The following is a 23856-nucleotide window of genomic DNA, read 5'->3' as shown; positions in this document are numbered from 1 at the left end:
ACGCTCCATTAAACCCTATTATTTACATCAATTAGTGGTATTTTTCATTCATGCTTTATTTCGAGCATTGTGAATAGTATTCTATTTCCCAATGCTCTCGCTTGCACTCATTGTTTGAGTATGGGATCAATGATCTCGACGCTCAGCTCTTCTGTTAACCCAAATAAACGGACAGCCGTATAACCGCAAGACAGACTACATATCGCGATCTTTACCTCTCAACAATTCCCACAGCCTCCCCATTAAACCCCCACACTATAACACCCGAAAACTGTTTACCCCAAATTGAACGAACCTAACTCCCAACCTCGAAATCAACCCCGAATCTACATTCCGCAAACTCAGGACACATTCAAATGTAACACATGAGGTTTCAGAATGAACTTTATTGGGAAACGGTATAACAGAATTAGTGTTCGAGCGAACGCTTGGATGAAGGGTGACTTGGGAAGGCCGACACAAACTGTCTCAGCTCATTGGCATTTTCCCACTCCTGCGAGACGGTTGATAAGTCCACTTGAGCGAGCCGAGCCGAGGCGCCCGCAGGGTAAAGAACCTTGGCCAGCTTGAGGTAGTATAATGCCGTGTGTCTCTGAGTCCAACCTACATGGTCCATCACTTCTGAAAGCTCAACTCCGGATAAAGCGAGAGTTATGGCACACCCCGAGCGAAAACCATGAAGGGTTTCCCCAGTATCTTCACCCATCTCCTTGAGATAAGCCTTAAGTCTAGCTTCGGCAGCTGATGACGTAAAGGGTGCATTCACTATTGCACCTTGGGGATTGGTCGGCCTGAAGAGAAATCCATCTTTCAAATTGACGTTCATTTGTTCTGCGATCGCTATATATTGCTCTATGCCACGTACCGGACAAATACTAGTCTGAGGATTTTGTTTGATACCAAAAATATTAGAGCTGCCGTCGCGCAGCGTTTTACCCCAAATATGGTTAAATAGGAATCCGTCGTTATTGGGAAACCGAAGGATCTCCGGCACTTTAACTTGGCCCATGTCCCCAGGTCTATCCCCACTGAAAAACACCGCTTTGAAATAAGCCTGATCTCTTGCGAAAATAAAACGCTGGGATGGGGTGATGTTAGGTGATTTCATGTGCTCTTTAATGTGACAGACAAGTTTGTCCAGCTTATCAATGAAAAACGGGCTCGCCTGCTTTGGTTGTACGCGTGCTTGTAGTTGTTCCATTGTGAACACACGAAGGTAATCCTTCACCGATTGGTCTGCTGCGGGATTTCCCAAGCCAAGCCTCTGGTCCCATTCTCCATCCCGGCCAATAGTATGGAAAATCGATCTGAGCTTACCTATATACGAGTCAACGGTTTTGTGAGAAAGCCTCAAAGGGCAACCACATTCATGCAGTCCTTTCTCCCCCAGAAACGAGCATCCATTCTTATGAACTTGTGTCTTTCCATGTCTGTCTTTAAATACTAGAAACCTACATATATCGCGAGGGGTAGCATTGAAAAGACTCGGTGAACCAGGAAGGGTTCCGAGAAAGTGTTCTAATTCTCTTTTAAGCGAATCCTTTTGCTTCGAATAACTAGTTGCTTGTGAAAATAGGGTAAGTTGGCGAAGCCGTTCATCAATTTCCTGCAATTTTCCGGGATCCATAGCAGTCGAGGAGTGTTTAAAAATGGATTTTCTTTTATATCCACAGCATTGACAAAAGCGAAAATCAATGTCATTGGCGTGGTGACAGGTGGGGCATCCAACGGAGGGAACGAAAAGCTTGGCCATGGCTGGAAGGTGCTGCCGATACACAAAGAAAAACACACAAAGTATTATAACAGATCACACTGTAAATGAAAGAATCTTCACGTGAAGGTGAGGGCAAATGCCCAGAGATCTCCCGGGATACGAGAGTGGGGGACCCAACCACTCCTTGATGGCACCAGTAGAACATTCTGTTGATCCTGACGTGCCAAACGCATCGATTTAGAAGAGTACTTGAGTATCAACGGCCACCAGTATTTCTTGGGATAGGTCACAAGAGTCACCAAAGTAGCATTCGTACGTGTATGCAGAAGAAATCGGAGAACCGACCCCACCAGGACGAGTGGCGGGAAAACATAGGGCCGTGTAAGGAATGTGACGTCATCACCAAGGTGTTGGGAAAACAGGTTAACTCCAGAGGAAGCTGGAGAGGGGAATGGTGTGAAATGGGGCAAAGGGGTACCTTTCAAATCCCGCATAACGTTGCTGTCCAAGGCCATCAAATCACATGTGTGACCACCACTACCGCCAAATTCATTCTGGACAATCTGCCATATATCTGGATGCAACTGACTGTCCAAAACGGAGAGCCGGCGTGAAGGGAAATCTGCCGGATTCTGATCCGAAGGGACAAAATGTAGATGGAGAACGATATTCAGTTCAGCCGTTGTGAAAAACAGTGCCTTCATCACCTTGTTCAACGCTACACTCCTCGCTCCATTCGGCCAAGCAGATACAACGGCCATATTATCAACCTGTGCGTCGACCCAAGCATTACGTAACATGTGGGAAAAAGATATCAATGTCTTATGGAGAGCTAAAGCTTCTCTGACAACTATGTCGGAAGACCGTTCTTCGTCACTCCAATAATCCGAAATGGTAACCATTTCCTTGTTATGGACGGAAGCTCCCCAACCCGAACCGGACGCATCGGTGGCGAGAGATATTCTGACGTGACGTTCATCTCTCCAGGGTAGCGGTTGATCCCAGGTTTCAAGAAACAACCAATGGTGAAGTTCCTCTCGGAGGTTACGATCGATCTTAATAAGACGATGAGTACGCAATCCTCTGGCAATAGCATGGTTCATTTCTCTAGTGAACATTCGTGCTCATGGGACCGCTAACGAGAATGAAACACATTTCCCCCCTAACTTTTGGAGAGTCCTAACTGAGACAGTTGATTTTTCCAAAATGTCACGTACAAGCTGAAGAAATTTCTCTTTCTTGGCCGGAATGAGCAAAAACGCTTGGCGAGATGAATCCGAGAGGAAGCCCAAATATGAAACAATCTTAGCTGGGATCAATGTTGACTTAGAGAGGCCCAAAAAATAGCCTAAGTGCACTAAATAATATGCCACAAGAAAAATGGCTGAGTTGGCCGCAGCGAAATTACGAGCATCTGTCGTAGGTAATGCAGGATATGCTCCGGAGGTGAAATCTACCTGCAGTTGGCCGTTGTGACGGTCATCGATGTATAATGAGCACGGAACGCCAATGGTACGGAAGAAATTTGTGGCCATGAGACCTGTCGAATGATATACAAACGGAGATATCTTCCAGCCAAACGGGAGAGTGTTATACACAAAATACCACCCACCCCACTGGATACAAAAATACATCCGGCTTTCTTCGGTTAACAAAAGGTGATCATAACCAGACTTATCGTCCAAAACTGTTTGATAAGTATCTTTGCCCACATATCGAGGTAAATGAGTAAGATTATCTAAGTGAAATGGGGCATCTTGCATCCATAAGTTGAGAAAACGTGCGTCATGGCGTAATCTAGGTTTATTCGGACGGGATGCGAGATTACGAATCTTCGTAAGTAATGTGTCTACAGACGATTTCGTCAAAGAGTCGACTTTGTTCTTTAACTCCTCATACTTTCTTTTCCAAATCTAAATTAAGCGGTCAACACTTTAAAAACATCGGAGAACGAGTAATTTCATTTCGAACCGAATGAACCATAACTAACATTTAGTAAATCGTGCATGTCAAATTAGCTAAATTTTGCAAGTATATTAAATATCGACATGTGCCAGGCACAAATTAAATGGTGATCATTAAGCGGTCCCTTGCCGACAAAAACCATTTCATTGTGGGTAAGTCTGAAAACATAAACTGATATAATCATCCAGAGCTCAAACACATTCAGAAATCGACTCCCGTTAGTGATCATTAAGCGGTCCCTTGCCGACAAAAATCATTTCACTCTGGGTAAATCTGAACATAAACTGATATAATAATAATCCAGAGCTCCATACACATTCAGAAATTGACTCCCGTTAGTGATCATTAAGCGGTCCCTTGCCGACAAAAATCATTTCACTCAGGGTAAATCTGAACATAAACTGATATAATAATAATCCAGAGCTCAATACACATTCAGAAATTGACTCCCGTAAGTGATCATTAAGCGGTCCCTTGCCGACAAAAATCATTTCACTCTGGGTAAATCTGAACATAAACTGATATAATAATAATCCAGAGCTCAATACACATTCAGAAATTGACTCCCGTAAGTGATCATTAAGCGGTCCTTTGCCCACAAAAATCATTTCACTCAGGGTAAATCTGAAAACATAAACTGGTATAATAATAATCCAGAGCTCAATACACATTCAGAAATTGACTCCCGTAAGTGATCATTAAGCGGTCCCTTGCCAACAAAAATCATTTCACTCAGGGTAAATCTGAAAACAGAAACTGGTATAATAATAATCCAGAGCTCAATACACATTCAGAAATTGACTCCCGTAAGTGATCATTAAGCGGTCCCTTGCCAACAAAAATCATTTCACTCAGGGTAAATCTGAAAACAGAAACTGGTATAATAATAATCCAGAGCTCAATACACATTCAGAAATTGACTCCCGTAAGTGATCATTAAGCGGTCCCTTGCCAACAAAGATCATTTCACTCTGGGTAAAGTCTGAAGCATAAATTGATATAATAATCCAGAGCTCAAAACACATTCAGAAATTGACTCCCGTTAGTGATCATTAAGCGGTCCCTTGCCGACAAAAATCATTTCACTCTGGGTAAATCTGAACATAAACTGATATAATAATAATCCAGAGCTCCATACACATTCAGAAATTGACTCCCGTTAGTGATCATTAAGCGGTCCCTTGCCGACAAAAATCATTTCACTCAGGGTAAATCTGAACATAAACTGATATAATAATAATCCAGAGCTCAATACACATTCAGAAATTGACTCCCGTAAGTGATCATTAAGCGGTCCCTTGCCGACAAAAATCATTTCACTCTGGGTAAATCTGAACATAAACTGATATAATAATCCAGAGCTCAATACACATTCAGAAATTGACTCCCGTAAGTGATCATTAAGCGGTCCTTTGCCCACAAAAATCATTTCACTCAGGGTAAATCTGAAAACATAAACTGGTATAATAATAATCCAGAGCTCAATACACATTCAGAAATTGACTCCCGTAAGTGATCATTAAGCGGTCCCTTGCCAACAAAAATCATTTCACTCTGGGTAAATCTGAAAACAGAAACTGGTATAATAATAATCCAGAGCTCAATACACATTCAGAAATTGACTCCCGTAAGTGATCATTAAGCGGTCCCTTGCCAACAAAAATCATTTCACTCAGGGTAAATCTGAAAACAGAAACTGGTATAATAATAATCCAGAGCTCAATACACATTCAGAAATTGACTCCCGTAAGTGATCATTAAGCGGTCCCTTGCCAACAAAGATCATTTCACTCTGGGTAAAGTCTGAAGCATAAATTGATATAATAATCCAGAGCTCAAAACACATTCAGAAATTGACTCCCGTTAGTGATCATTAAGCGGTCCCTCGCCGACAAAAATCATTTCACTCAGGGTAAAGTCTGACTAAAAACCTAAACTGACATAATATATAATATCCGTAACGCTATACATGTGGTAACCATTAACAGTGATCATTCAGCGGGCTGTTTTGAACCGAAATTATTCCACCTCGAGTAAACTTTGAACTCAAATGTTATGGAATTGAAAATAGTCTACTTCGTTTATCGTATAGGCCAAGAAAAAGCCTCCCCAGCCGACATATGTAAACATTCAAAGCTTACACGTGCGCCGGCGTAAAACAAATTCCCATGAAACCAATCCCTCAATTGAGGAGCTGATAGAGACGCCAGACCCTGACACAAAACAAATAAGGGTGACAACTTGCTCTACATATAGGGGAAATTTGGTCCAACGACAACGGGTCTTATATGTTAGTAGCTATGAAAATTAAAAAGTTAACGAACTGTACAGTTATTATACCTCCAAATTCTCCTGTTCGGCTTCAACGGGCTCAGGGACAGGCACAACATGAGGTTCAGCATCGACTGGAGGTTGATTATCTTGTACCACAACTTGTTGTGGCATTTGAGGCGCTTCGGCCATAGGAATGCTTCGCTGGAAAATTCGTGGATAAGACCGTAACAGAATCTCCCCGGGCGCTTGATCAAATTTGAAGTGTTGAATGCAGCGAGAACCACCTTATTTATAGCTATCCCATTTCCCAGAAGCCTACACGCTCTATTAAACCCTATTATTTACATCAATTAGTGGTATTTTTCATTCATGCTTTATTTCGAGCATTGTGAATAGTCGGTAAAATATGTATGATAAGACTGATTTAATTTTTGTGTCATTTCCTAATATAAGTTTAGGTCAGGTTAACTCAGGAAATTGTGTTCTTGATTTGAAATATCAAAGGGTTGCTGCATGCATGTATTTCTAGTACTATCGTGTGACTAAGTACCTAGAAACAAAAAAATTTAGGAGGGTTTACCACGGGGATTATGTTTAAAAAATGAGTCATCACTAATAGTTATTGTTTCAGATCACGAGACGGTCATACGACTTTTTCAGCCAATCAGCACACTTGTCAGTCAGTTTATAGTAGTTTAGTATTTCAAGCTCCTTCACATTTTGAACAGCTTGAGTTTCAAGTCTTGGTTGGTGTGGTTCTTTATAAAAATTCGCGATCATGGCTAACTTGAATGAAGCGCATAAACCTATATTATTACCCCAAGAGACTTGAAACTTTCCTTCGGGAACGATTTTAAGGACGATGCGGCAATAGATGAAATACAAAAATGGGTTCGAGAACAAGGAATTGTTGAGGTGGACGAGCGCAGAATCAAAGAGAAGACAATGAAGTTATATCAAAAATGTGTTGTGGCTAAAAATTCTGGCAGGAAGGATATTACTTTCAAGAGAGATGAACATACCGAGACGTGAAATCTATGAGGACCGACATGAAGTCATAAAGAAACAGACATTGTTATATACCATGGAACCATGAACTAGAGCTTTACTTGTATATGTAGACCGACACAACTGTGGTGTGACGCCACATAAAAATATAATCTCCACTAATAGTATATAGAATGAGTAATCGTGATGCATATATTCATAACACATTAAAAAAGATGGGTATATAAGGTTTGTGGCTTTTGTGATAAAAAGATAGTAGATAGTGGTGTAAGAAAGATACAATATGTTTTGAAAATAGATAACTTATAGACGATAATGGAATATGAATGTGTGTATAGAATGTGGTGTTATCGACTCAATTACGCATTACCATATGTAGATTTCAATGAGAATTTTTATAAGATATGGGGAAAGTCAATCTAGATCTATCATCGTAAGTATCATATTCAAAATACTATAAGTGATATGATTTTATTTAGCCAACATAAATTTTAGATATTTAACTACAAAAAAGTGTTATAAATAAAATATATTCTAAATTTGATGAGATAGACAAGATACTCTTCTTGCTCAACTCAGCCCGTGCTAAATGAATTCCTTGTCTCTGAAGCAGAGGTTTATCGATCGCTTTCGTCCTTACAAGTTAAAAAATCTATTGGCCCTGATGAGATCCCAAATAGAGTGCTAAAAGAACTTGCCGCCGAACTTTCACTGGTTATAAAGAATATATAATAATAATCAGTCGATCATGCAGGGAAGGACATTACTGAATTATTAAAATGTTCGCTCATAACGCCTATACCAAAGGTGAATCCACCACACTATCAATTGAAGATGGCTTACGTGCAATATCATTAACATGTCGTAATTTGGCAAAAATTATGGAGGGGTTTTTCTGTAAAAGACTTTTAGTACAACTTGCAGGAAAAATAGACCGCCGTCAGTTTTCCTGTAAAAGTCACTCTACCACAGATGCATTACTTTTTTGCTATAACCCGTTTATGAGGCCCTTGATGGTGGAAATGCCCGTGCCCGATTTTTCTTTGCTGATTCGATCGTATTGACCACCACGTTCTTATGAATGAGTTGGCAAAACTAAATATTCACCTAGTATTACTTAATTGGATTTTTGCTTTCCTTTCTAATTGAAAACAAGCTGTCAAAATAGGCAATTTGCATTATAGCAAAGCATCATGGGAAATGTGGTAACCTTTCACTTGCAAGGGAAATGGCCGCCGCGAGGAGTTCATTTTGTTATGATATTAAATTATACTGTCACACGTAATGTTATGCTCTGTTTTATTATCATAAATATGCGTCTAAAATACTCAATTCGTCAATACTTGAATCACATATCTTCTTCCTAGCCTCCAAAACAAAATCTCCTCATGGTCAGTACTTTTCCCAACTTATTATCGTCTCTTCGTCACTACTTAAAAATGGACTGTTCACGTGTTCAGCGCATGCCATTGCTATTGTTATAATTATCTCGTAACATTACCCCCCTCTGCAAAAAACAAGCCCCCTGGCTTGTTCAGAGGAAAAACTAACTTGAACCAATATAAAAATACTTATTTATTAAAGATTAATTGTTAACGTTTGCTGTTGGACGGTGTTCGGGATGTCGGGCATACAGGGGCGCCGGAATATCGATAATAACGGGGGCAGATATTCATATATTCGTGTTCTGCATTATTAACTCCTTTTGAAATCGATTGTTTTTACGATCTGCGAACACGAATATATGAATATCTGCCCCCGTTATTATCGATATTCCGGCGCCCCTGCGGGCATAGAAATCTGTCCAAAGACGTTGATCCAAAATGTGGTCTGGTGGTTCCCACGTATTGTGCCGTTTTCCATATCCGCGCCATTTGATACGATATTCAGGTTTTCCATGGCGGACGCGATGACCAACAATTTGCTCGGCATCATAGATGTGGTTTACATTTTCTTGGGCGGATGTGGTTACTCCGGTCGCTGGTGCGTCATTAGAATGACTAAGTGGTGGGCAGTTTGTAGAGACATGAGATACACAGGAGGGGAAACTGTCCACTGGTATGTCATGATCATGAAGATATGGTTCACTATCCATATCTGGATCTTCTTGCGGGGCTTCGATCGGCCGATCTTTCGGATCGAAATATGGTTTTAATCGGTTTGCATGAACTGGAGCGTGAACTAGTTTGTTTTCCAAGGTTCGCAGCTTAAAGTGAACAGGGGATAATTTTTCCACGATCCGGTACGGTCCGTGGTAATTGTGGAGCAGTTTCTTTGACAACCCTTTACGGTTTTTTGGTGTAAAAACCCACACTCTTTGACCGATTGTGTACGGAGGTTGACGCGCTGACTGGTCATACCTGGCTTTCATTTTAAGTTGAGCCAGCTGGGTGTTAGATTGGATAAGCTGTTTGACTTCCTCAAGGGTTGTCACAATACGGGCGCGATGCTTAGCTACGGACGGGCTAAGATTGGTAGGTGGAAGTAGACTAACGTCCATTGGGAGACGAGGTTCACGACCATAGAGTAAGTAAAACGGTGACTCTCCAGTGGTAGCATTCGGAGATACTCGGTAGGCAAACAAGACTTGTGGAAGATGTTCATCCCAATCCTTTTGGTTGGTGCTAACATACATAGAAAGGGTTTGTGCCAGGGTCCCATTGAATCTCTCTACTAACCCGTCAGTTTGAGGATGGTAAGCGGTTGTGTTCAATTTAGCTGTGTTCATCAGTTTGCACGTTTCCTTGACAAGGGCTGACAGGAAGTTACTACCTCGATCAGAAAGGATGGTCCGGGGTGCACTGTGTCGCGTCATGATCTCGTTAATGAGAAGGGAAGCGATACGGTGAGCTTCACAAGAGGGTACGGCGAATGCCTCAGGCCAACGCGTGTAATAGTCCGAAAAGACGACAATGTAACGCGAGCCAGAATTCGTCACGGGAAACGGACCGAGGACATCCACAGCTACGCGATGGAATGCTCCTTCGACGGGGATGGGAAGAAATGGGGCTTGACGGCGATAACGGGGCGACTTCTTCATAGAACAGTCAATACAAGATTGCACCAATGTTCGATATCTTTGAACATTCCAAACCAATAGTATTTTCGCCGTAACTTCTCATAGGTTTTTTGAATTCCTAGGTGTCCACTAGTAGTGTCGTCGTGAGCATTAGTAAGGATTTCGTGACGCAGAGAAGCCGGAACTACTAGTTGGCTGAAGAGATTACCAGCCTTTCGCTTGCCAGGGGACCAAAGATGACAGAGGATACGGTCGTCGTTAAGGTAGTAATCATCAACGTGGAGGAGCAAAGTTCTAGCTACGCGTTGATCATGTGGCAGTTCCTTAGATTCGAGATAGGTTATCAGGTTTTGAGGTCTGGATCTCGGCGTTGCAGATGACGAATGGTGTCAACTTGGACTCCTGGGGTGTCGATGGCTGTGATGTGGATATTTGAGTATGGTAAGCGAGAGATTGCATCGGCATTACCATTCGATGTGCCTGGGCGATGGATGATTGCAAAGTCATACTGTTGAAGCTGGAGGGCCATCGTGCCAGTTTGCCGGTGGGGTCTTTGATGCTCATCAACCACTGTAATGCATGATGGTCTGTATGGACATAGAATTTTTGCCCATAAAGGTAAACTTGATACTTCTTAATAGCTTCAACAACCGCGAGTGCTTCCCGTTCCGTAGTGCTATAGTTACATTCAGCCTTATTGAGTTGCCGACCGCCGTACGCGATGACAACGTCTCGCCCTTCGATGTTCTGACCGAGAATATAGCCGAGTCCGGTTGCACTGGCATCAACATGTAGATGAAAGGGTTGGGAGAGATTTGGATACGCCAAAATCGGTGGTGTAACCAGGGCGTTCTTCAGGCAATTAAAGGCTCTTTCACATGACTCATCCCACTTAAATGCGGTATTCTTTCTGGTCAACCGAGTGAGGGGAGCGGCAATTGATGAAAAGTCTTTCACGAACCGGCGGTAGTAACTTGCAAGGCCAATAAAAGCACGAATGTCCTTTACACTTCGAGGACGAGGGAAGTCACGTACCAATGTGTTTTCTCGGGGTTAGGTTGGATCCCATGTTGGGAGATAAGGTGACCAAGGAAAGACACAGATTGTTGGCCAAAGAAACACTTACTCGGATTCAAAGTAAGGTTAGCCGCTCGTAGACGATCGAGAACTAATCTTAGGCGGGAAAGGTGTTCGTCGAATGTGCAAGAAAATACGATAATATCATCCAGATATATTAGGCAGATGTTCCCGTCCAATCCTTGGAGTACTTGGTGCATTAAGCGTTGAAAGGTGGAAGGCGCGTTGCACAGACCGAAAGGTAGCACACAGAACTCGTACAAACCCGATGCCGTGGCGAAGGCTGTGTACTGTTGAGATGATTTGTCCATTTCGACTTGATGATAACCGCTACGAAGGTCGAGTGTACTGAAGTATTTGGCTCCAGAGAGAGCATCTAAAGCATCATCTACTCGTGGAATTGGATAGCTGTCCTTACGTGTAACCGAGTTGAGCCTACGATAGTCTACACAGAAACGGGATGAGCCATCTTTTTTCTTGACCAGGACAACTGGAGCACTCCACGGACTATTGGAAGGTTGAATCAAGTTTGCATGCAGCATTTCTTGAACATGGTTTTCAATCTCTCGTCGTTTGGTGTGGGGGGCCCTGTATGGAGGTTGGCGAATTGGGGAACTAGGCCCGACATCAATTCTATGTTGGACCAGGTTTGTTCGACCCAAGCTTTTGGTTGAATGAGACAGGAAGTCGGAGTATTCGATAAGCAGTTCTGAGAGGGCTTGTTTCTCAGGGTTAGACAACACGGAGTTGGTCAGGTTGGGAAAATCAGAGGGCGTGACTGAAGCGGGAGTTGGGCTTGGTGGGGTTGGTGTTCTAGGTGGGTCTTGCAGATCAGCGAAATCAGATTGGTGGATTGTGCTTGCCAAGGGGTTGATAATAGGTAGTGAGGTGCTTCTCTGAGTTGTCGTGGGTAATCCTGTACATGACGTAGGGGTGGGCGGATCAGTAAGAGGTGTGGTCTCGAAATCTTTTTGTGTGAACTGTCCTAATGTGGCACCACGGAAGATTGTGACAGGCTCATCAGTTGGATTTAGTAACCGGAAAGGGATATTTCCTTGTATGTCTGGGCATACCAGGGATGCTGCACCAGCTAGATGGTATCTGTTGAGGAGTCTCTCTCCTGGCTCAATTAAACCAATAACATTATTTGTTATCTGACCAACAGTTGCTGGAATGACAGCTTCGCAATGTGCATCAATTACTTGGGTTTGACCACATTTAACGGGCAAGGAGCTGGGTGGGCAATTTTCATCCGCAAACATGAGCACATTGTCACCCAAAAATTCAACGGTATGGGCACCCATATTGATGATAGCACGGTTTTGTTGCAGAAAGTCGCGACCGAGAACGGTAGAATAGCTAAGACCGGACACTACATAGGCGCTGCAGCTGTATTTTGTATGCCCCAAAGTGAGATCAAAGGTCACAACGCCTTCAATTGGTATGTGAGCACCGTTTGCCGTTTTGACCGATCGGAGCACTTCACTATTTTCTAGGGGTGTTGATGTACTTAAAACTTTATAGTAAAATTCTGTACTGATTACTGTCACAGCAGCACCAGTGTCCACAAGAACTTGTATAGGGGTAAGTGATACAGTACCATTAATCAAAACATTACTGAATTGGGTTGACTGATCCAGGACATTAGTTGATGGGGAAATGGATGGAATTTCCGATCTATCACGTACATTTTGCACTGGGAATTTAGGGGAAACATTAATATCTCTAGGTAATGTAGAGGGTAGAAGGGGTGGTTGTGTTTGTATGAACTGACTTTGTTGGCTGGGTTGGACATGTGGTGAATATTGTTCATTGAAATGTCCACTCGTTTGCCAAAACGTGTCTGGATAAGAGCTGTTGTGATATCGATTTGGTGGGGAATATCCAGTTACTTGCGGGCCCCCCTGTGTCCCCATATGGAAGGCCCTTGGGAGTTTAAATACCCAGCATTATTCTCAGGGTGTGGTGGTGGTGCTAAGGGATACTGATAGTTATGATAAGGGGGCTGGGGAGGAGGGACATAGCGACTTTGGGGGCGGATTGATAAACGGGACGTACCTGCTTTCTTGCAATACCTTGCAACATGCCCAACCCTTTGGCAGGTATTGCAGATTGGCTGCCCGTCCGTTGTTCGAAGGTTTCGTCCTCTGCTGTCTCGCCGGGGATATCTGTTTCCTACGCTGAAATCCTGTCGGTCTGTTGGGGCATTTTGTGGTGTGTCTTTCCTGATTTCGTCTCGAACTGCTGCTATGATATCCCTTTTCATGGCGTCGATATCCTGGGTAGAGGGAGTCTGAACAGGGGGATAATTGGTTGAAATAGGTGCTACTGTGGATGCTCGTGGTCGGTCAATAGTGGACATTAAAAGTTGCACTTGGCCCTCGAGCTCTGCTAGGCGTTGTCGTTCTCTGAGGTTATCATTAGAAATTGTTTCTACTTGTTTCTCTGAAGCTTTTTTCTCATTTAGGAGATCATGTATCTGATTTATTACATTATTTGGAGCAGGTAACTCTGCTTTGCCACATTTTGTACTTCTGCTGACAGTATCTTTCAGGCGCGCCAAGGATTCGGCTTCCTCAAATGTTGTTGGGCGGTTCAAAATGACATGCGATTTTAACTCGTCGTTTAGTCCTGATATGAAACAGTTCATTCTGTTGGTGTCATTAAGTCCAAGTCGGCTGCATCTACGAATAATGTCCTCTGTGTAACTGTTAAGGCTTTCGCTCTTACCTTGCTTTCGGTCATTTAATTGTTGTCTCTGAAGGAACTCTTCGTTTGGTGAAGCAAATCGCTGTCGAAGGGCCGTTATTAGACTAGCATAATTGTTCCTTGTCTCGTCTGGTACCGTATGTAGCCATGCCAACGCTGGGCCTTCAAACAATAGCATTAATGCAGACAGTTTCTTGGCGTTTGTCCAATTATAAAACTTGCTGTATCGTTCAAATCTTTCGATAAAGTCGGTAATATCCTCATACGAAAACCCACTGAAGGATTTTGGGCGAAAAAATGACGATGATGATTGTCCTTCAATGGCAGCTTGCATGGCTGCCATCTGCGTTCGAAGTGATTCGACCGTTTCTTCGACGTTTCCGACTTCTGGAATGTCAACTATAGCGTCCCTTTGCATCGTTCCTTTTGACGGCTGTGCTTTGTATTTTGTAAACAATACGTTCTCGTCGGGGGTCACCAATGTAATGATATTAAATTATACTGTCACACGTAATGTTATGCTCTGTTTTATTATCATAAATATGCGTCTAAAATACTCAATTCGTCAATACTTGAATCACATATCTTCTTCCTAGCCTCCAAAACAAAATCTCCTCATGGTCCGTACTTTTCCCAACTTATTATCGTCTCTTCGTCACTACTTAAAAATGGACTGTTCACGTGTTCAGCGCATGCCATTGCTATTGTTATAATTATCTCGTAACAATTTTGCTTGCGAGAAAGAACGATTCTTTTATATACTTTTTTCGTAGCATTTACTAATTTTGAAACCAAAATTGGCTTTTATATACTATAAAGCATATTTCGTGCAAAGTTGAGTGGAATCGAAGCAAAAATGAGCGAGAAAATACGTATAGAACTATACAAGCTACGGGGATTCGCCTCACAAAATCATTCGCAGGGAAGGGTATTTTCCAATGTTTTATAGTGAGTAAGCTTAACGGATAACTTACTGCTCACAATTTAAACAACAATTGTTGATGTGTCGTTGCTAGATCTGTGCGACCTATTTACACAGCGATCGAGCGTTTAATTTGCATGGATTTTTTGCTTGTTGAATCCAAAACATTTGAAGTCAAAAGTATTGAAGTTTGCCGATCTTTTATTATTATTTTTGAGATAAAGTTTATCTTCAAAAAAGTTTTGGAATGTAAGCTGCTCATCACGTACCATTTCTTGAGACGAATGTGAGATTTGGAAGAGTTCACCGAAAGAATGTTGGCTTCCACTGTGAATTAAAGAAAATGAAGAATATTTAGTGGAAAATAAAAAATAAAAATATCGCATTTAGAGATTGCTGTCCTAGTTTTTTTTACAATACTGAAGTAGGTTACTGATCCGAACATTTGATGAAGTCTGGTGCAAACTTCGCAAGTACAAGATTAGGTCGAATATATATGAATACTTGCCCCCCCCCCCCCGATGCAACTTAGCAATCTTCCGGGTCCCCTGCCTAGCCCCAAAACGCATCTTAAACCCTCCAACTACCACTTTAAAGACTGAAATCGTAGATAAATAAAATCTTACCAATCCCAAGAATACTCCATGTCAAAGAAGCGTAAAAACTGAAATAGTAAATTTCAAACAAACACTGCATCAGCGCATGGTGTCAAATTTAGCCGAACGAGCAATGTTATGATAGCAGTACGAGATACAGGAGAAGTGACTTTATCAGTTTCAAAGTCTGAACGTTTCTTGAGGTATCTTAAAACCATTGTGATCTCCGAATTAAGTAGAGGGTTGAAACTGACTTCTCAAACTTAAACAGCAAAGTCGCGCCTTTGAAATGTGACCTTCCACGGGAAAACGTACGTTAACGCTATTTCGTTCGTTCAAAAATATCGTTCGTTATCCGTTCGTTTGCCGTTCAAACGCTTCAAGCGTTCGTTGAAACGATTTTTGAGATCGTTCATCGTTCGAAATTGCCCGTTCGAACGCTTGGCAAAAAACGTTTGAAAATTGGTCCAAAAGCGTTCAACCGTTTGACTTACCGTTCGTTGAAACGTTTGCCGGAATTTCGTTCAATCGCATTGGATTTGGTTCAACATATTAGATTAAACATTTGCAATGTTACAACTTTGCAGAAAAAGCGCAGAATGTGCTACACAGAAATACTCCCAGAAACGTATCCAGTTCCTTAGTAGAAGGCTTGTAAAGGAAATAGTGGGGTTATATCATTTTAGCCCAATCGAATGCTATTTTGTGCGCTTCGTGTTATTGTTTATGCTTAGCGTCATGCAGACATGAAGGATTAATATTCAGTGCATGCAATTATTTCATTAGCGGCAAATTTCACGTCGTAAGCTTTCTTTCAAAAATTTATCGTTTTTTGAATTTCGGTAATGCACTAAATGGTTAGAATTTCTGCTTTACTATACTTCTGTAGCTTCCATAAGCCAAATTTCACCGCGCGCACAAACAACGTCGCAAGCCATATATATTACAGCATTACGAGCCATAATATGCCTTAGCAAGGTGCTAATTAAGTTGCATAATTGTCGGAAGTCTCTAAATGTATGTAAACAGACAAAAACAGATTTTAAATGAATTGAGGGATTTTGCGTGTTACATATTAATATATCGTACTTTTGAACCATGTGTATTCAGCTAATTTATTTACATCTGATAAACTATAATTGGGCCTCCGTACTGATTAAAATCTATTCAAAATTGAGGACCGGCATCCTAGGACGGACATTTCAGCTTGAAATTCGTTGTCTTTAATGCAGTCTGACATAGCTACAAATTATACAACAATTGAATACCCTAGCTAATATTTGAAGACATAAATACAGTGACCTAACGCGCGTTCGGTAGGGTTACGACGAGAACTAAGGGATCCCCATTTATTGGGGGCAAGGATAGATAACGAAACATCATAGTTAAGCAAAACGTGATTTATGACAGACAGGGAATTAAGGGACCCCGCAGTACCAAGTATACCTCAAGACCCCATCTTCCGTTCGTTACGCCACTGCATGAATATCATAGCAATTTAAATATGTACGTGCATCTAGTCTAAAACGGGAGCCGGAGCAACAAGATCTTCAGTGCCCTGCTTACAAAATTGTCTTATTTCCTTAAAAAGGTATCTTTGTCTCCCCAGATCTAAGCCATCTGGCTCGATCGTTGCTGGCATGTTGAAAGGTGGCAATTGGGTAGCATCTTTTAATAAATTGAATTTCTTCTCAACTGAATTCACAAACTCTTGTAAGCAACAATTCCCGGTTGGTCAAAAGCAAAACGGAAATGGTGATACGTTGTAATGTTTGGGATCTTTTTGAAGTACTTACCCAAAAATGTCGACCAGTCATAAACCGGGACGATAACTTTGCCATCGTGGCTTCCCACAAGCTGGGCTTTATTTAGTCCAATTGAGCTTGACAGATCAACCAGTGAACCAAACTCGTATATTGAGGACACATAAGAATTTCTAAATGCTTTTTTCAACAAGCCGAAACCACGATCGGGACTGAACTTTGTGTGACCAGCAAGGAGAAACGAATAGATAATTGTGCTGTGGAGCTTGTTTATAACTCTCCAGGCAAAGTACCACAAAAAGAAATTTTTTATTTTGCCCACCACAATTGTCCGCGTGAAAATGTACATCAGTCTCTCCAAAGCCGTGATGCTCCAAGAAATAATGTAGGTAGCTAATGGTTGGATTGGCTCCTTTTCCAACTGACACAGCCTCGTATATTAAAAAATTTATTTGGCGGGGAACAGCTTCACATGTTACACCGAAAATCCCGCATTTTCTAGGTGTCTTGAAATAGATGGGGCCAGGTTGCATCGGATTACTCGGTATGTGGACTTGCTGAGCATAGTCAAACGAATAGTGCATTTTCGTTCTAAGAGAGCATGGATATCGAGACTCGGTAAAGTCAAAGTTTTGATCAAACGACGTCAAACTTTCTTCTGCTTCGTTGCAGGATTTTCGATAACATTCTCGCTCTGCTTTAGCTCTATCCAGATGTTCTTGGTGCAGTTTGACACAAGCTGATTTTTCCTCTTCAGATAAATTAATTGATCTCTGAGCTTTGTAGTGTTCTCTTGACAAACTGCGCACAAATCTGTCATGGGTTTGGCCACAATGATGTCAGGCAGGGTCTCTTTCCAAAGGTCGGCAAATTTCGAATAAGATACCGAAGCCTTCCCTGTAATTTCGCAGCTTTCCTTATAACATCTCCATACGCTAATTTTGCTTTCACAGGATGGTAGCAGTTTGATGTCGTCATTTTTGTAGCCAGGTATTCTACCGGGCAACAATACCCCATTTTCCTCGGCATAATTCGAAATAAATGTCTTTATATCTGATATAGTCGAATAGGATATTGTGTTACTTGGCAATCTCTTCTTGTTTCCATGGGTTCTAGGGTAAATGCCGAAGGTATCATAGTGTTCTTTGAGTGAACGAAAACGAGTATCGCTTATGCCATAGAACCGCAGGAACATTTTCTTGCATATCGGTATCGATTTATACGTAAAACAGCATCGGGGCTTCTAATTCGTTTTTCACCAACTTTTTCAGTATACTCGTGTGTCGAGGCTTGTATGTTTGCCAAAATTACTAAGTCAAGTTCTTCTCTACTCAATTCCAAGCAATTATTAAGGTTGGAAAGCAATGTTTCTTTTGAAAAAGATTTGGAACAAGGATTTCCAGTTTGACCACCGGTGCAACCGCAGCCAACTTCGAGAAATGATTGTACGCTTTCTTCTAAACTCTCCTGGTTTTCAGTTTCTTGTCCCTCGCTCATAGCTATTTGAAACTAGTGATAAAAAAATTGACTTATAAACTAAGAGCCTCCCATGGAGAGGATGACCTTTGATCAAGATGTAACTTTGATCAAGACTGATGTAACTTTGATCAAGATGTAAATTGGAGTAACTTGCGTAGTGAACCACTATGACAATTGACAATTTCTCGCGCAATTGCGCTACACATAGGAAAATTTTAGATGAAGAAGACCTATAAACGGAACATCAAACTTGTAGTTTTAGTATAGACCTACATTTTCTGCACAATATATTGTGACAGTTTTAATTTTTATTACATGCAATGACAAATAACCTTAATTGTTTCCCTTTTTCACAACTTAAATGATTGATCGATGCATGACTAATCGAATATGTTAGTTGAATTTTATGCTAGCAATTAATATAATTCATATATGCGCACACATTTTTAAACATTAGTACCATAAATTCTGTTGCACCTGGGTTTCAGTTGACGAAGCATATCTGCAACTTGTAATAGAACATCAGACTTGCAGTTAAATTTGTACATTTTCTGCACAATATATTGTGACAGTTTATAGTACATGCAATGACAAATAAATGTCATTGTTTCCCTTTTTCACATTTAAATGATTGATCGATTCACAACTAATCGAATGTTAGTTGAATTTTATGCTAGCAATTAATATAATTCATATATGCGCACACATTTTTAATCATTAGTACCATAAATTCTGTTGCACCTGGGTTTCAGTTGACGAAGCATATCTGCAACTTGTAATAGAACATCAGACTTGCAGTTAAATTTGTACATTTTCTGCACAATATATTGTGACAGTTTATAGTACATGCAATGACAAATAACCTTAATTGTTTCCCTTTTTCACAACTTAAATGATTGATCGATGCATGACAATCGAATATGTTAGTTGAATTTTATGCTAGCAATTAATATAATTCATATATGCGCACACAGTTGACGAAGCATATCTGCAACTTGTAATAGAACATCAGACTTGCAGTTAAATTTGTACATTTTCTGCACACTATATTGTGATAGTTTATATTACATGTAATGACAAATAAATGTAATTGTTTCCCTTTTTCACAATTTAAATGATTGATCGATTCATAACTAATCGAATGTTCGTTGAATTTTATGCTAGCAATTAATACAATTCATATATGCCCACACATTTTTAATCACCAGTACTATAAATTCTATTGCACCTGGGTTTCAGTCGACAAAATATATCTGCAAAGTGTAATAGAACATCAGACTTGCACTTAAATTTGTACATATTCTCCACAATATATTGTGACAGTTTTTATTACATGCAATGACAAATGAATGTCATTGCTTGTTTCCTTTCTTCACACATCATATATATATATAGTCGCTGTTCAGTGAAGATAAAACGATTTGACTTGTTACATAATATAATATATTGTATTATACCGTATCATTGCATTCTTATGACGATGGCGCAAAGCGAAGATATAACGATAATTTGGAAAACAAACTGCAAGTGGAGAGATACTGATTATGTTGTTAAAAGAAAGGATGTACGACCGATATGTGGAAAGGACGCGAAGGCATGTGCGCTGTTAAAACCAGGAGATTCGGTAAAGGTCAAATATGGCGCACGTTGGTATAACGCAGAAATTATCCAAATAGGAAATATCGGCATTAGTAATGAAGGCGGGATATGATACTTGCTTGATCTCATTCAATAAATTTCAAGAGTTGTATTTATATGTGATATCATATGCCCTTTTTCTATTTTTGTGTCAGTTGTTGATGCGATAGATGTTCATAGTCATGGTGGTGAAAATAATGATCACTACGAACAGTTTGTGGCTGAACAAAGAAAGAGAGAAAGAGGATGGGAAGTAACGCGTGAGGAAAGGAGGGCAAAATTACAAAAAAACTGGCAAAGGAATCTGAGGCTTTAACAACGCATGTTGACGAGTTTCATAACAATGCGGCAGTCGTTGCTGTTGACCAGACAAAGGTATATGCATTATATGTTAAGTATATTAATGCACGCATGCCCAAAACAGAACATTACCAAAATTCTGTTTATCCACAAACGTATAGATTGTTCTTTCATATTCAAGTCTCATGCATGCATTCGAATATAATTTACATGAATGCATGCGTATTAAACAAGCGTGTATTAATTTAACAAAATTTTATGCAGATTAGGATAAAAGACATAGCAGACATAAAATGAAAGTATTATATAGACGATTAATGTTACCAAAATCATTATCAATCATTTCTATCTTTTCAGATGATTGAGATTGAGGAAATAAAATGCATTTTAAAAGAAAATTTTCTGAGGATAGATAAACGTCTGGAGTCATTGGAAAAACTCGCCAAATCTTCGGAGAATGTAAGTGCCATTTTTTATAACTCAGAGCAATATATATAGCTCAATTAGACGATATGGATCAAATCTTAATCTTAACTTTGTTTTAGACAATAGAAGAAATGCGCATTTCGTTGCAAAGTTTTCTGCCCGGGACAAATCAGCGTTTTGAGAGGCCTGAGCTTTTGGAACCTTCTGCTCATTCAACTGAAAAGGTTAGTTGCATCATGATCAGTGTTCGGCAGGAAATTAAAGCCCCGTTTACACTACGCGCGATATGGCACGGATAAAAGTTCCGGCCGTGCCACGTTTACAAGTTCTTGCATGGACTATACACTATAGGTATAGTCCAAGCACGGATAAAATGGTATGGGTGCCAGTTTTATCCGTGCCGTACCAAATATCGCGCGTAGTATACGCGGCAAGATTTTACTCGAGAACTCGTGCCAAATATCTTTTACTGTATACTTTATATTTAGTATGCAATAATTAAAACTCTTATATAGTTGGGTAAACAATGAAGTAAATCTAGATAACTATTAAACTGGTATGCTACATTGCAATGATGGCCTACCGCAATGAAATTTGAACGAGATATTTAGACCTCACACAAATATCTATATATTTATATAGGAATTCAGTAGCCCATTTAATAATTCCTCGACATCGTTTCTCGAAGACACGTCATCGACCGTGAATTCATCAGGCGATCATGAGCAATTTCAGCTATCAACGATAGACATAGATGTTTTGAAGCGCTTGATCGATGACGCCGATGTTCATCCGGTCGAGGGCGATCAAGATAAAGCCACAAACAGTTCGCAACTTTCACCAAAGTCAGATGCACCAAGCACAAGTCAAGTATTGTCTGATGATATTATACGAAAATTTGTCACACCGAGCAAGAATATCAAAAAAATTAGCGAGGCGTTAGAAAAGATCCCAGAGCCACGAAAGTGTGCATTGAAATTGCTACCTTTTTTTTTCTCCGACCGTGAGCTAAGTGAATCCAACACTGATGGGACGCATGGTAAACCACCACTCGATCCAGTTAAATTGAATTCATTGAAAGGTGTGTTGTCGAATTAAATGTAAATGACTAATGTATACTCAAATGACAAATATTAAAACCCTCTTGCGAACCATTCAAAATCCAGCAACGGCAGGACTCTATATATCGATACTATACCTACTGTTAATAATTTGAATTACACGTTCTCATATCGATAAAAATCTTGTTTTTCTTTTACAGTATTGTTATTCATGCGCTTTATCATGAAGAGTAAATACGACGAGGAACTTGTTTGGAAAGCGGTGAAGACAGCCATAAACAATAAATGCCGGGCAAATAAGTTTTATAAAAAGAGACTTGATCTGGCATAAATATAACTCATATATGCATTGTAAATATTTATTTAGATTCTTAATTCACAAAAAATTGCTTTATATATATTGATATATATGGACATTTCAGCACAATTCACTTCACATGTATATTTTGGTTGTAATTTGATTTCTCTTGATTAGCTCCTCGAATCGGAAACGTGGAACGCGGAAAAAGCTCAAATCGTACAAATGATAGAGACTTTATGAAAGTAATGAACCTTTATGAATGATGTTCATTGTTTGACATTGTTTATTATAATAAAAAAACACCAGTGTCGCACAATGAACATCATAATATTGCTCAGGGAAATTTAGCATATAGGCTTTGTTAATGCACAAAATATCATCTGGTCAACATAATTAGAGCCGTGGCCCGTGTGACAAATATAAACAAACCAGAAATTGTAATCTATATTATACCATTTAAGTTTTTTGATATTAAACTAGCATAAACCATCAAAGACGCCGTCTACAAATTCCGTGTTTTGTGAGATTGAGTTTAGCGCTATGTTTTAACCAAGTGCGTGCAAACCCAAGGGCAAGTTGCCAAGTTAACGCGTACAAACATTTAAGTTTGACCTCTCGGACATTTCGCTTATATATATTTCGCTATATTTCATCAGAAAACGAACATTAGAATTTATCTTGCTTGGACAACATATCAGCTGCTTGGGAACAGGAAAATATTCACTAATTCTGATTTGGGCTCTTTTATTAGGAAAGTACATCCCGGATATTAAATTGCAATCATGCATGGTCATTGCACCTTGAAGGCTGAAGCCTGCCAGCTAGAGCGGCAAAATGAACAAATTTGAAATGGCGCCTATGAACTGTTTATGCGTATATGAGCGCGCGGGTAAAGATCTTGAACAGTAATTTCGCGAAGACTAAATCAAATATTTGCTGGATATTAACATCTATCGGGAAGTCAAGGCGTTTTAACACGTGCATATAAAGGTATGAAGTATGAACACTATACGAAACATTAGCTATAATATAAGGCTATTCATGACTGGGCATACTTTATTAGGCGCGCTTGCAATTATTTCCTCCCAGCATTGAAATCCGGCTTATCGATGAAATCATCAACAGAATTCGTATTACGGTTGGCTCGATTTAAAGTTTTTTTTCCTTGAGTGTGTTTGCTTGGCTAAACTGTAGCTCTCTATTGATCCATGCATATATCGAAATATGACACGCATTCGAAGTAAGATTTCATATAGATGATCATGCAATTGTATATAACAAGGCGTTCTCAATTGCATTTTATGTATATATGCTAACGCGAGTAAAATGGAGTCGGATATAAATGCACACTGCAATATAACCCTTTAGATTACTTGTCTTGGCCGGGGGAATCGAGTTTGGCCACGATCATCCAATCATTCCGAATAAACATGACATGAAAGGTTGCCAGACCTTCAAAATGGCTTGGCTGAGGTTAGAGTAGTTGTTAAGCTTGGTGGTTACAATTTAATAGGATGCATTTACTCACATTAAAACAACAATTGTTTACAAACTTTGCTGACATTTTTCAAAAAATATGTGGGTAGATGCTACCTCGAAATATA

At 40.2% G+C, this 23856-nt stretch overlaps 1 protein-coding gene across 1 annotated transcript; it reads left to right on the top strand.

Moving 5' to 3' along the window:
• Nucleotides 1–20006: 20006 nt before the first annotated feature.
• On the top strand, nucleotides 20007–22308 carry LOC114545064. Its single transcript, XM_028563454.1, has 6 exons — nucleotides 20007–20150; nucleotides 20435–20539; nucleotides 20822–20923; nucleotides 21010–21114; nucleotides 21533–21971; nucleotides 22152–22308. Exons 1-6 carry the CDS (start codon nucleotides 20007–20009, stop codon nucleotides 22280–22282), a joined length of 1026 nt encoding a protein of 341 aa, XP_028419255.1. The 3' UTR covers nucleotides 22283–22308.
• Nucleotides 22309–23856: the final 1548 nt, after the last annotated feature.

Source organism: Dendronephthya gigantea, unplaced genomic scaffold (genome assembly GCF_004324835.1).
Source record: "Dendronephthya gigantea isolate DGI-Jeju-01 unplaced genomic scaffold, DenGig_1.0 000004F, whole genome shotgun sequence".
NCBI classification, from domain to species: Eukaryota; Metazoa; Cnidaria; class Anthozoa; order Malacalcyonacea; family Nephtheidae; genus Dendronephthya; species Dendronephthya gigantea.
Note: the sequence above shows the minus strand (reverse complement) of the source record. Positions and strands in the feature narration are given on the sequence as shown.

Excerpts from the sequence above, each read along its gene's own strand:
- LOC114545064 (XM_028563454.1), top strand. The coding sequence starts at position 20,007 with ATGGCGCAAAGCGAAGATATAACGATAATTTGGAAAACAAACTGCAAG. Across the intron at positions 20,540-20,821 it reads TTGCTGTTGACCAGACAAAG|ATGATTGAGATTGAGGAAAT; the intron begins GTATATGCATTA and ends CTATCTTTTCAG. Across the intron at positions 21,115-21,532 it reads CTGCTCATTCAACTGAAAAG|GAATTCAGTAGCCCATTTAA; the intron begins GTTAGTTGCATC and ends ATATTTATATAG.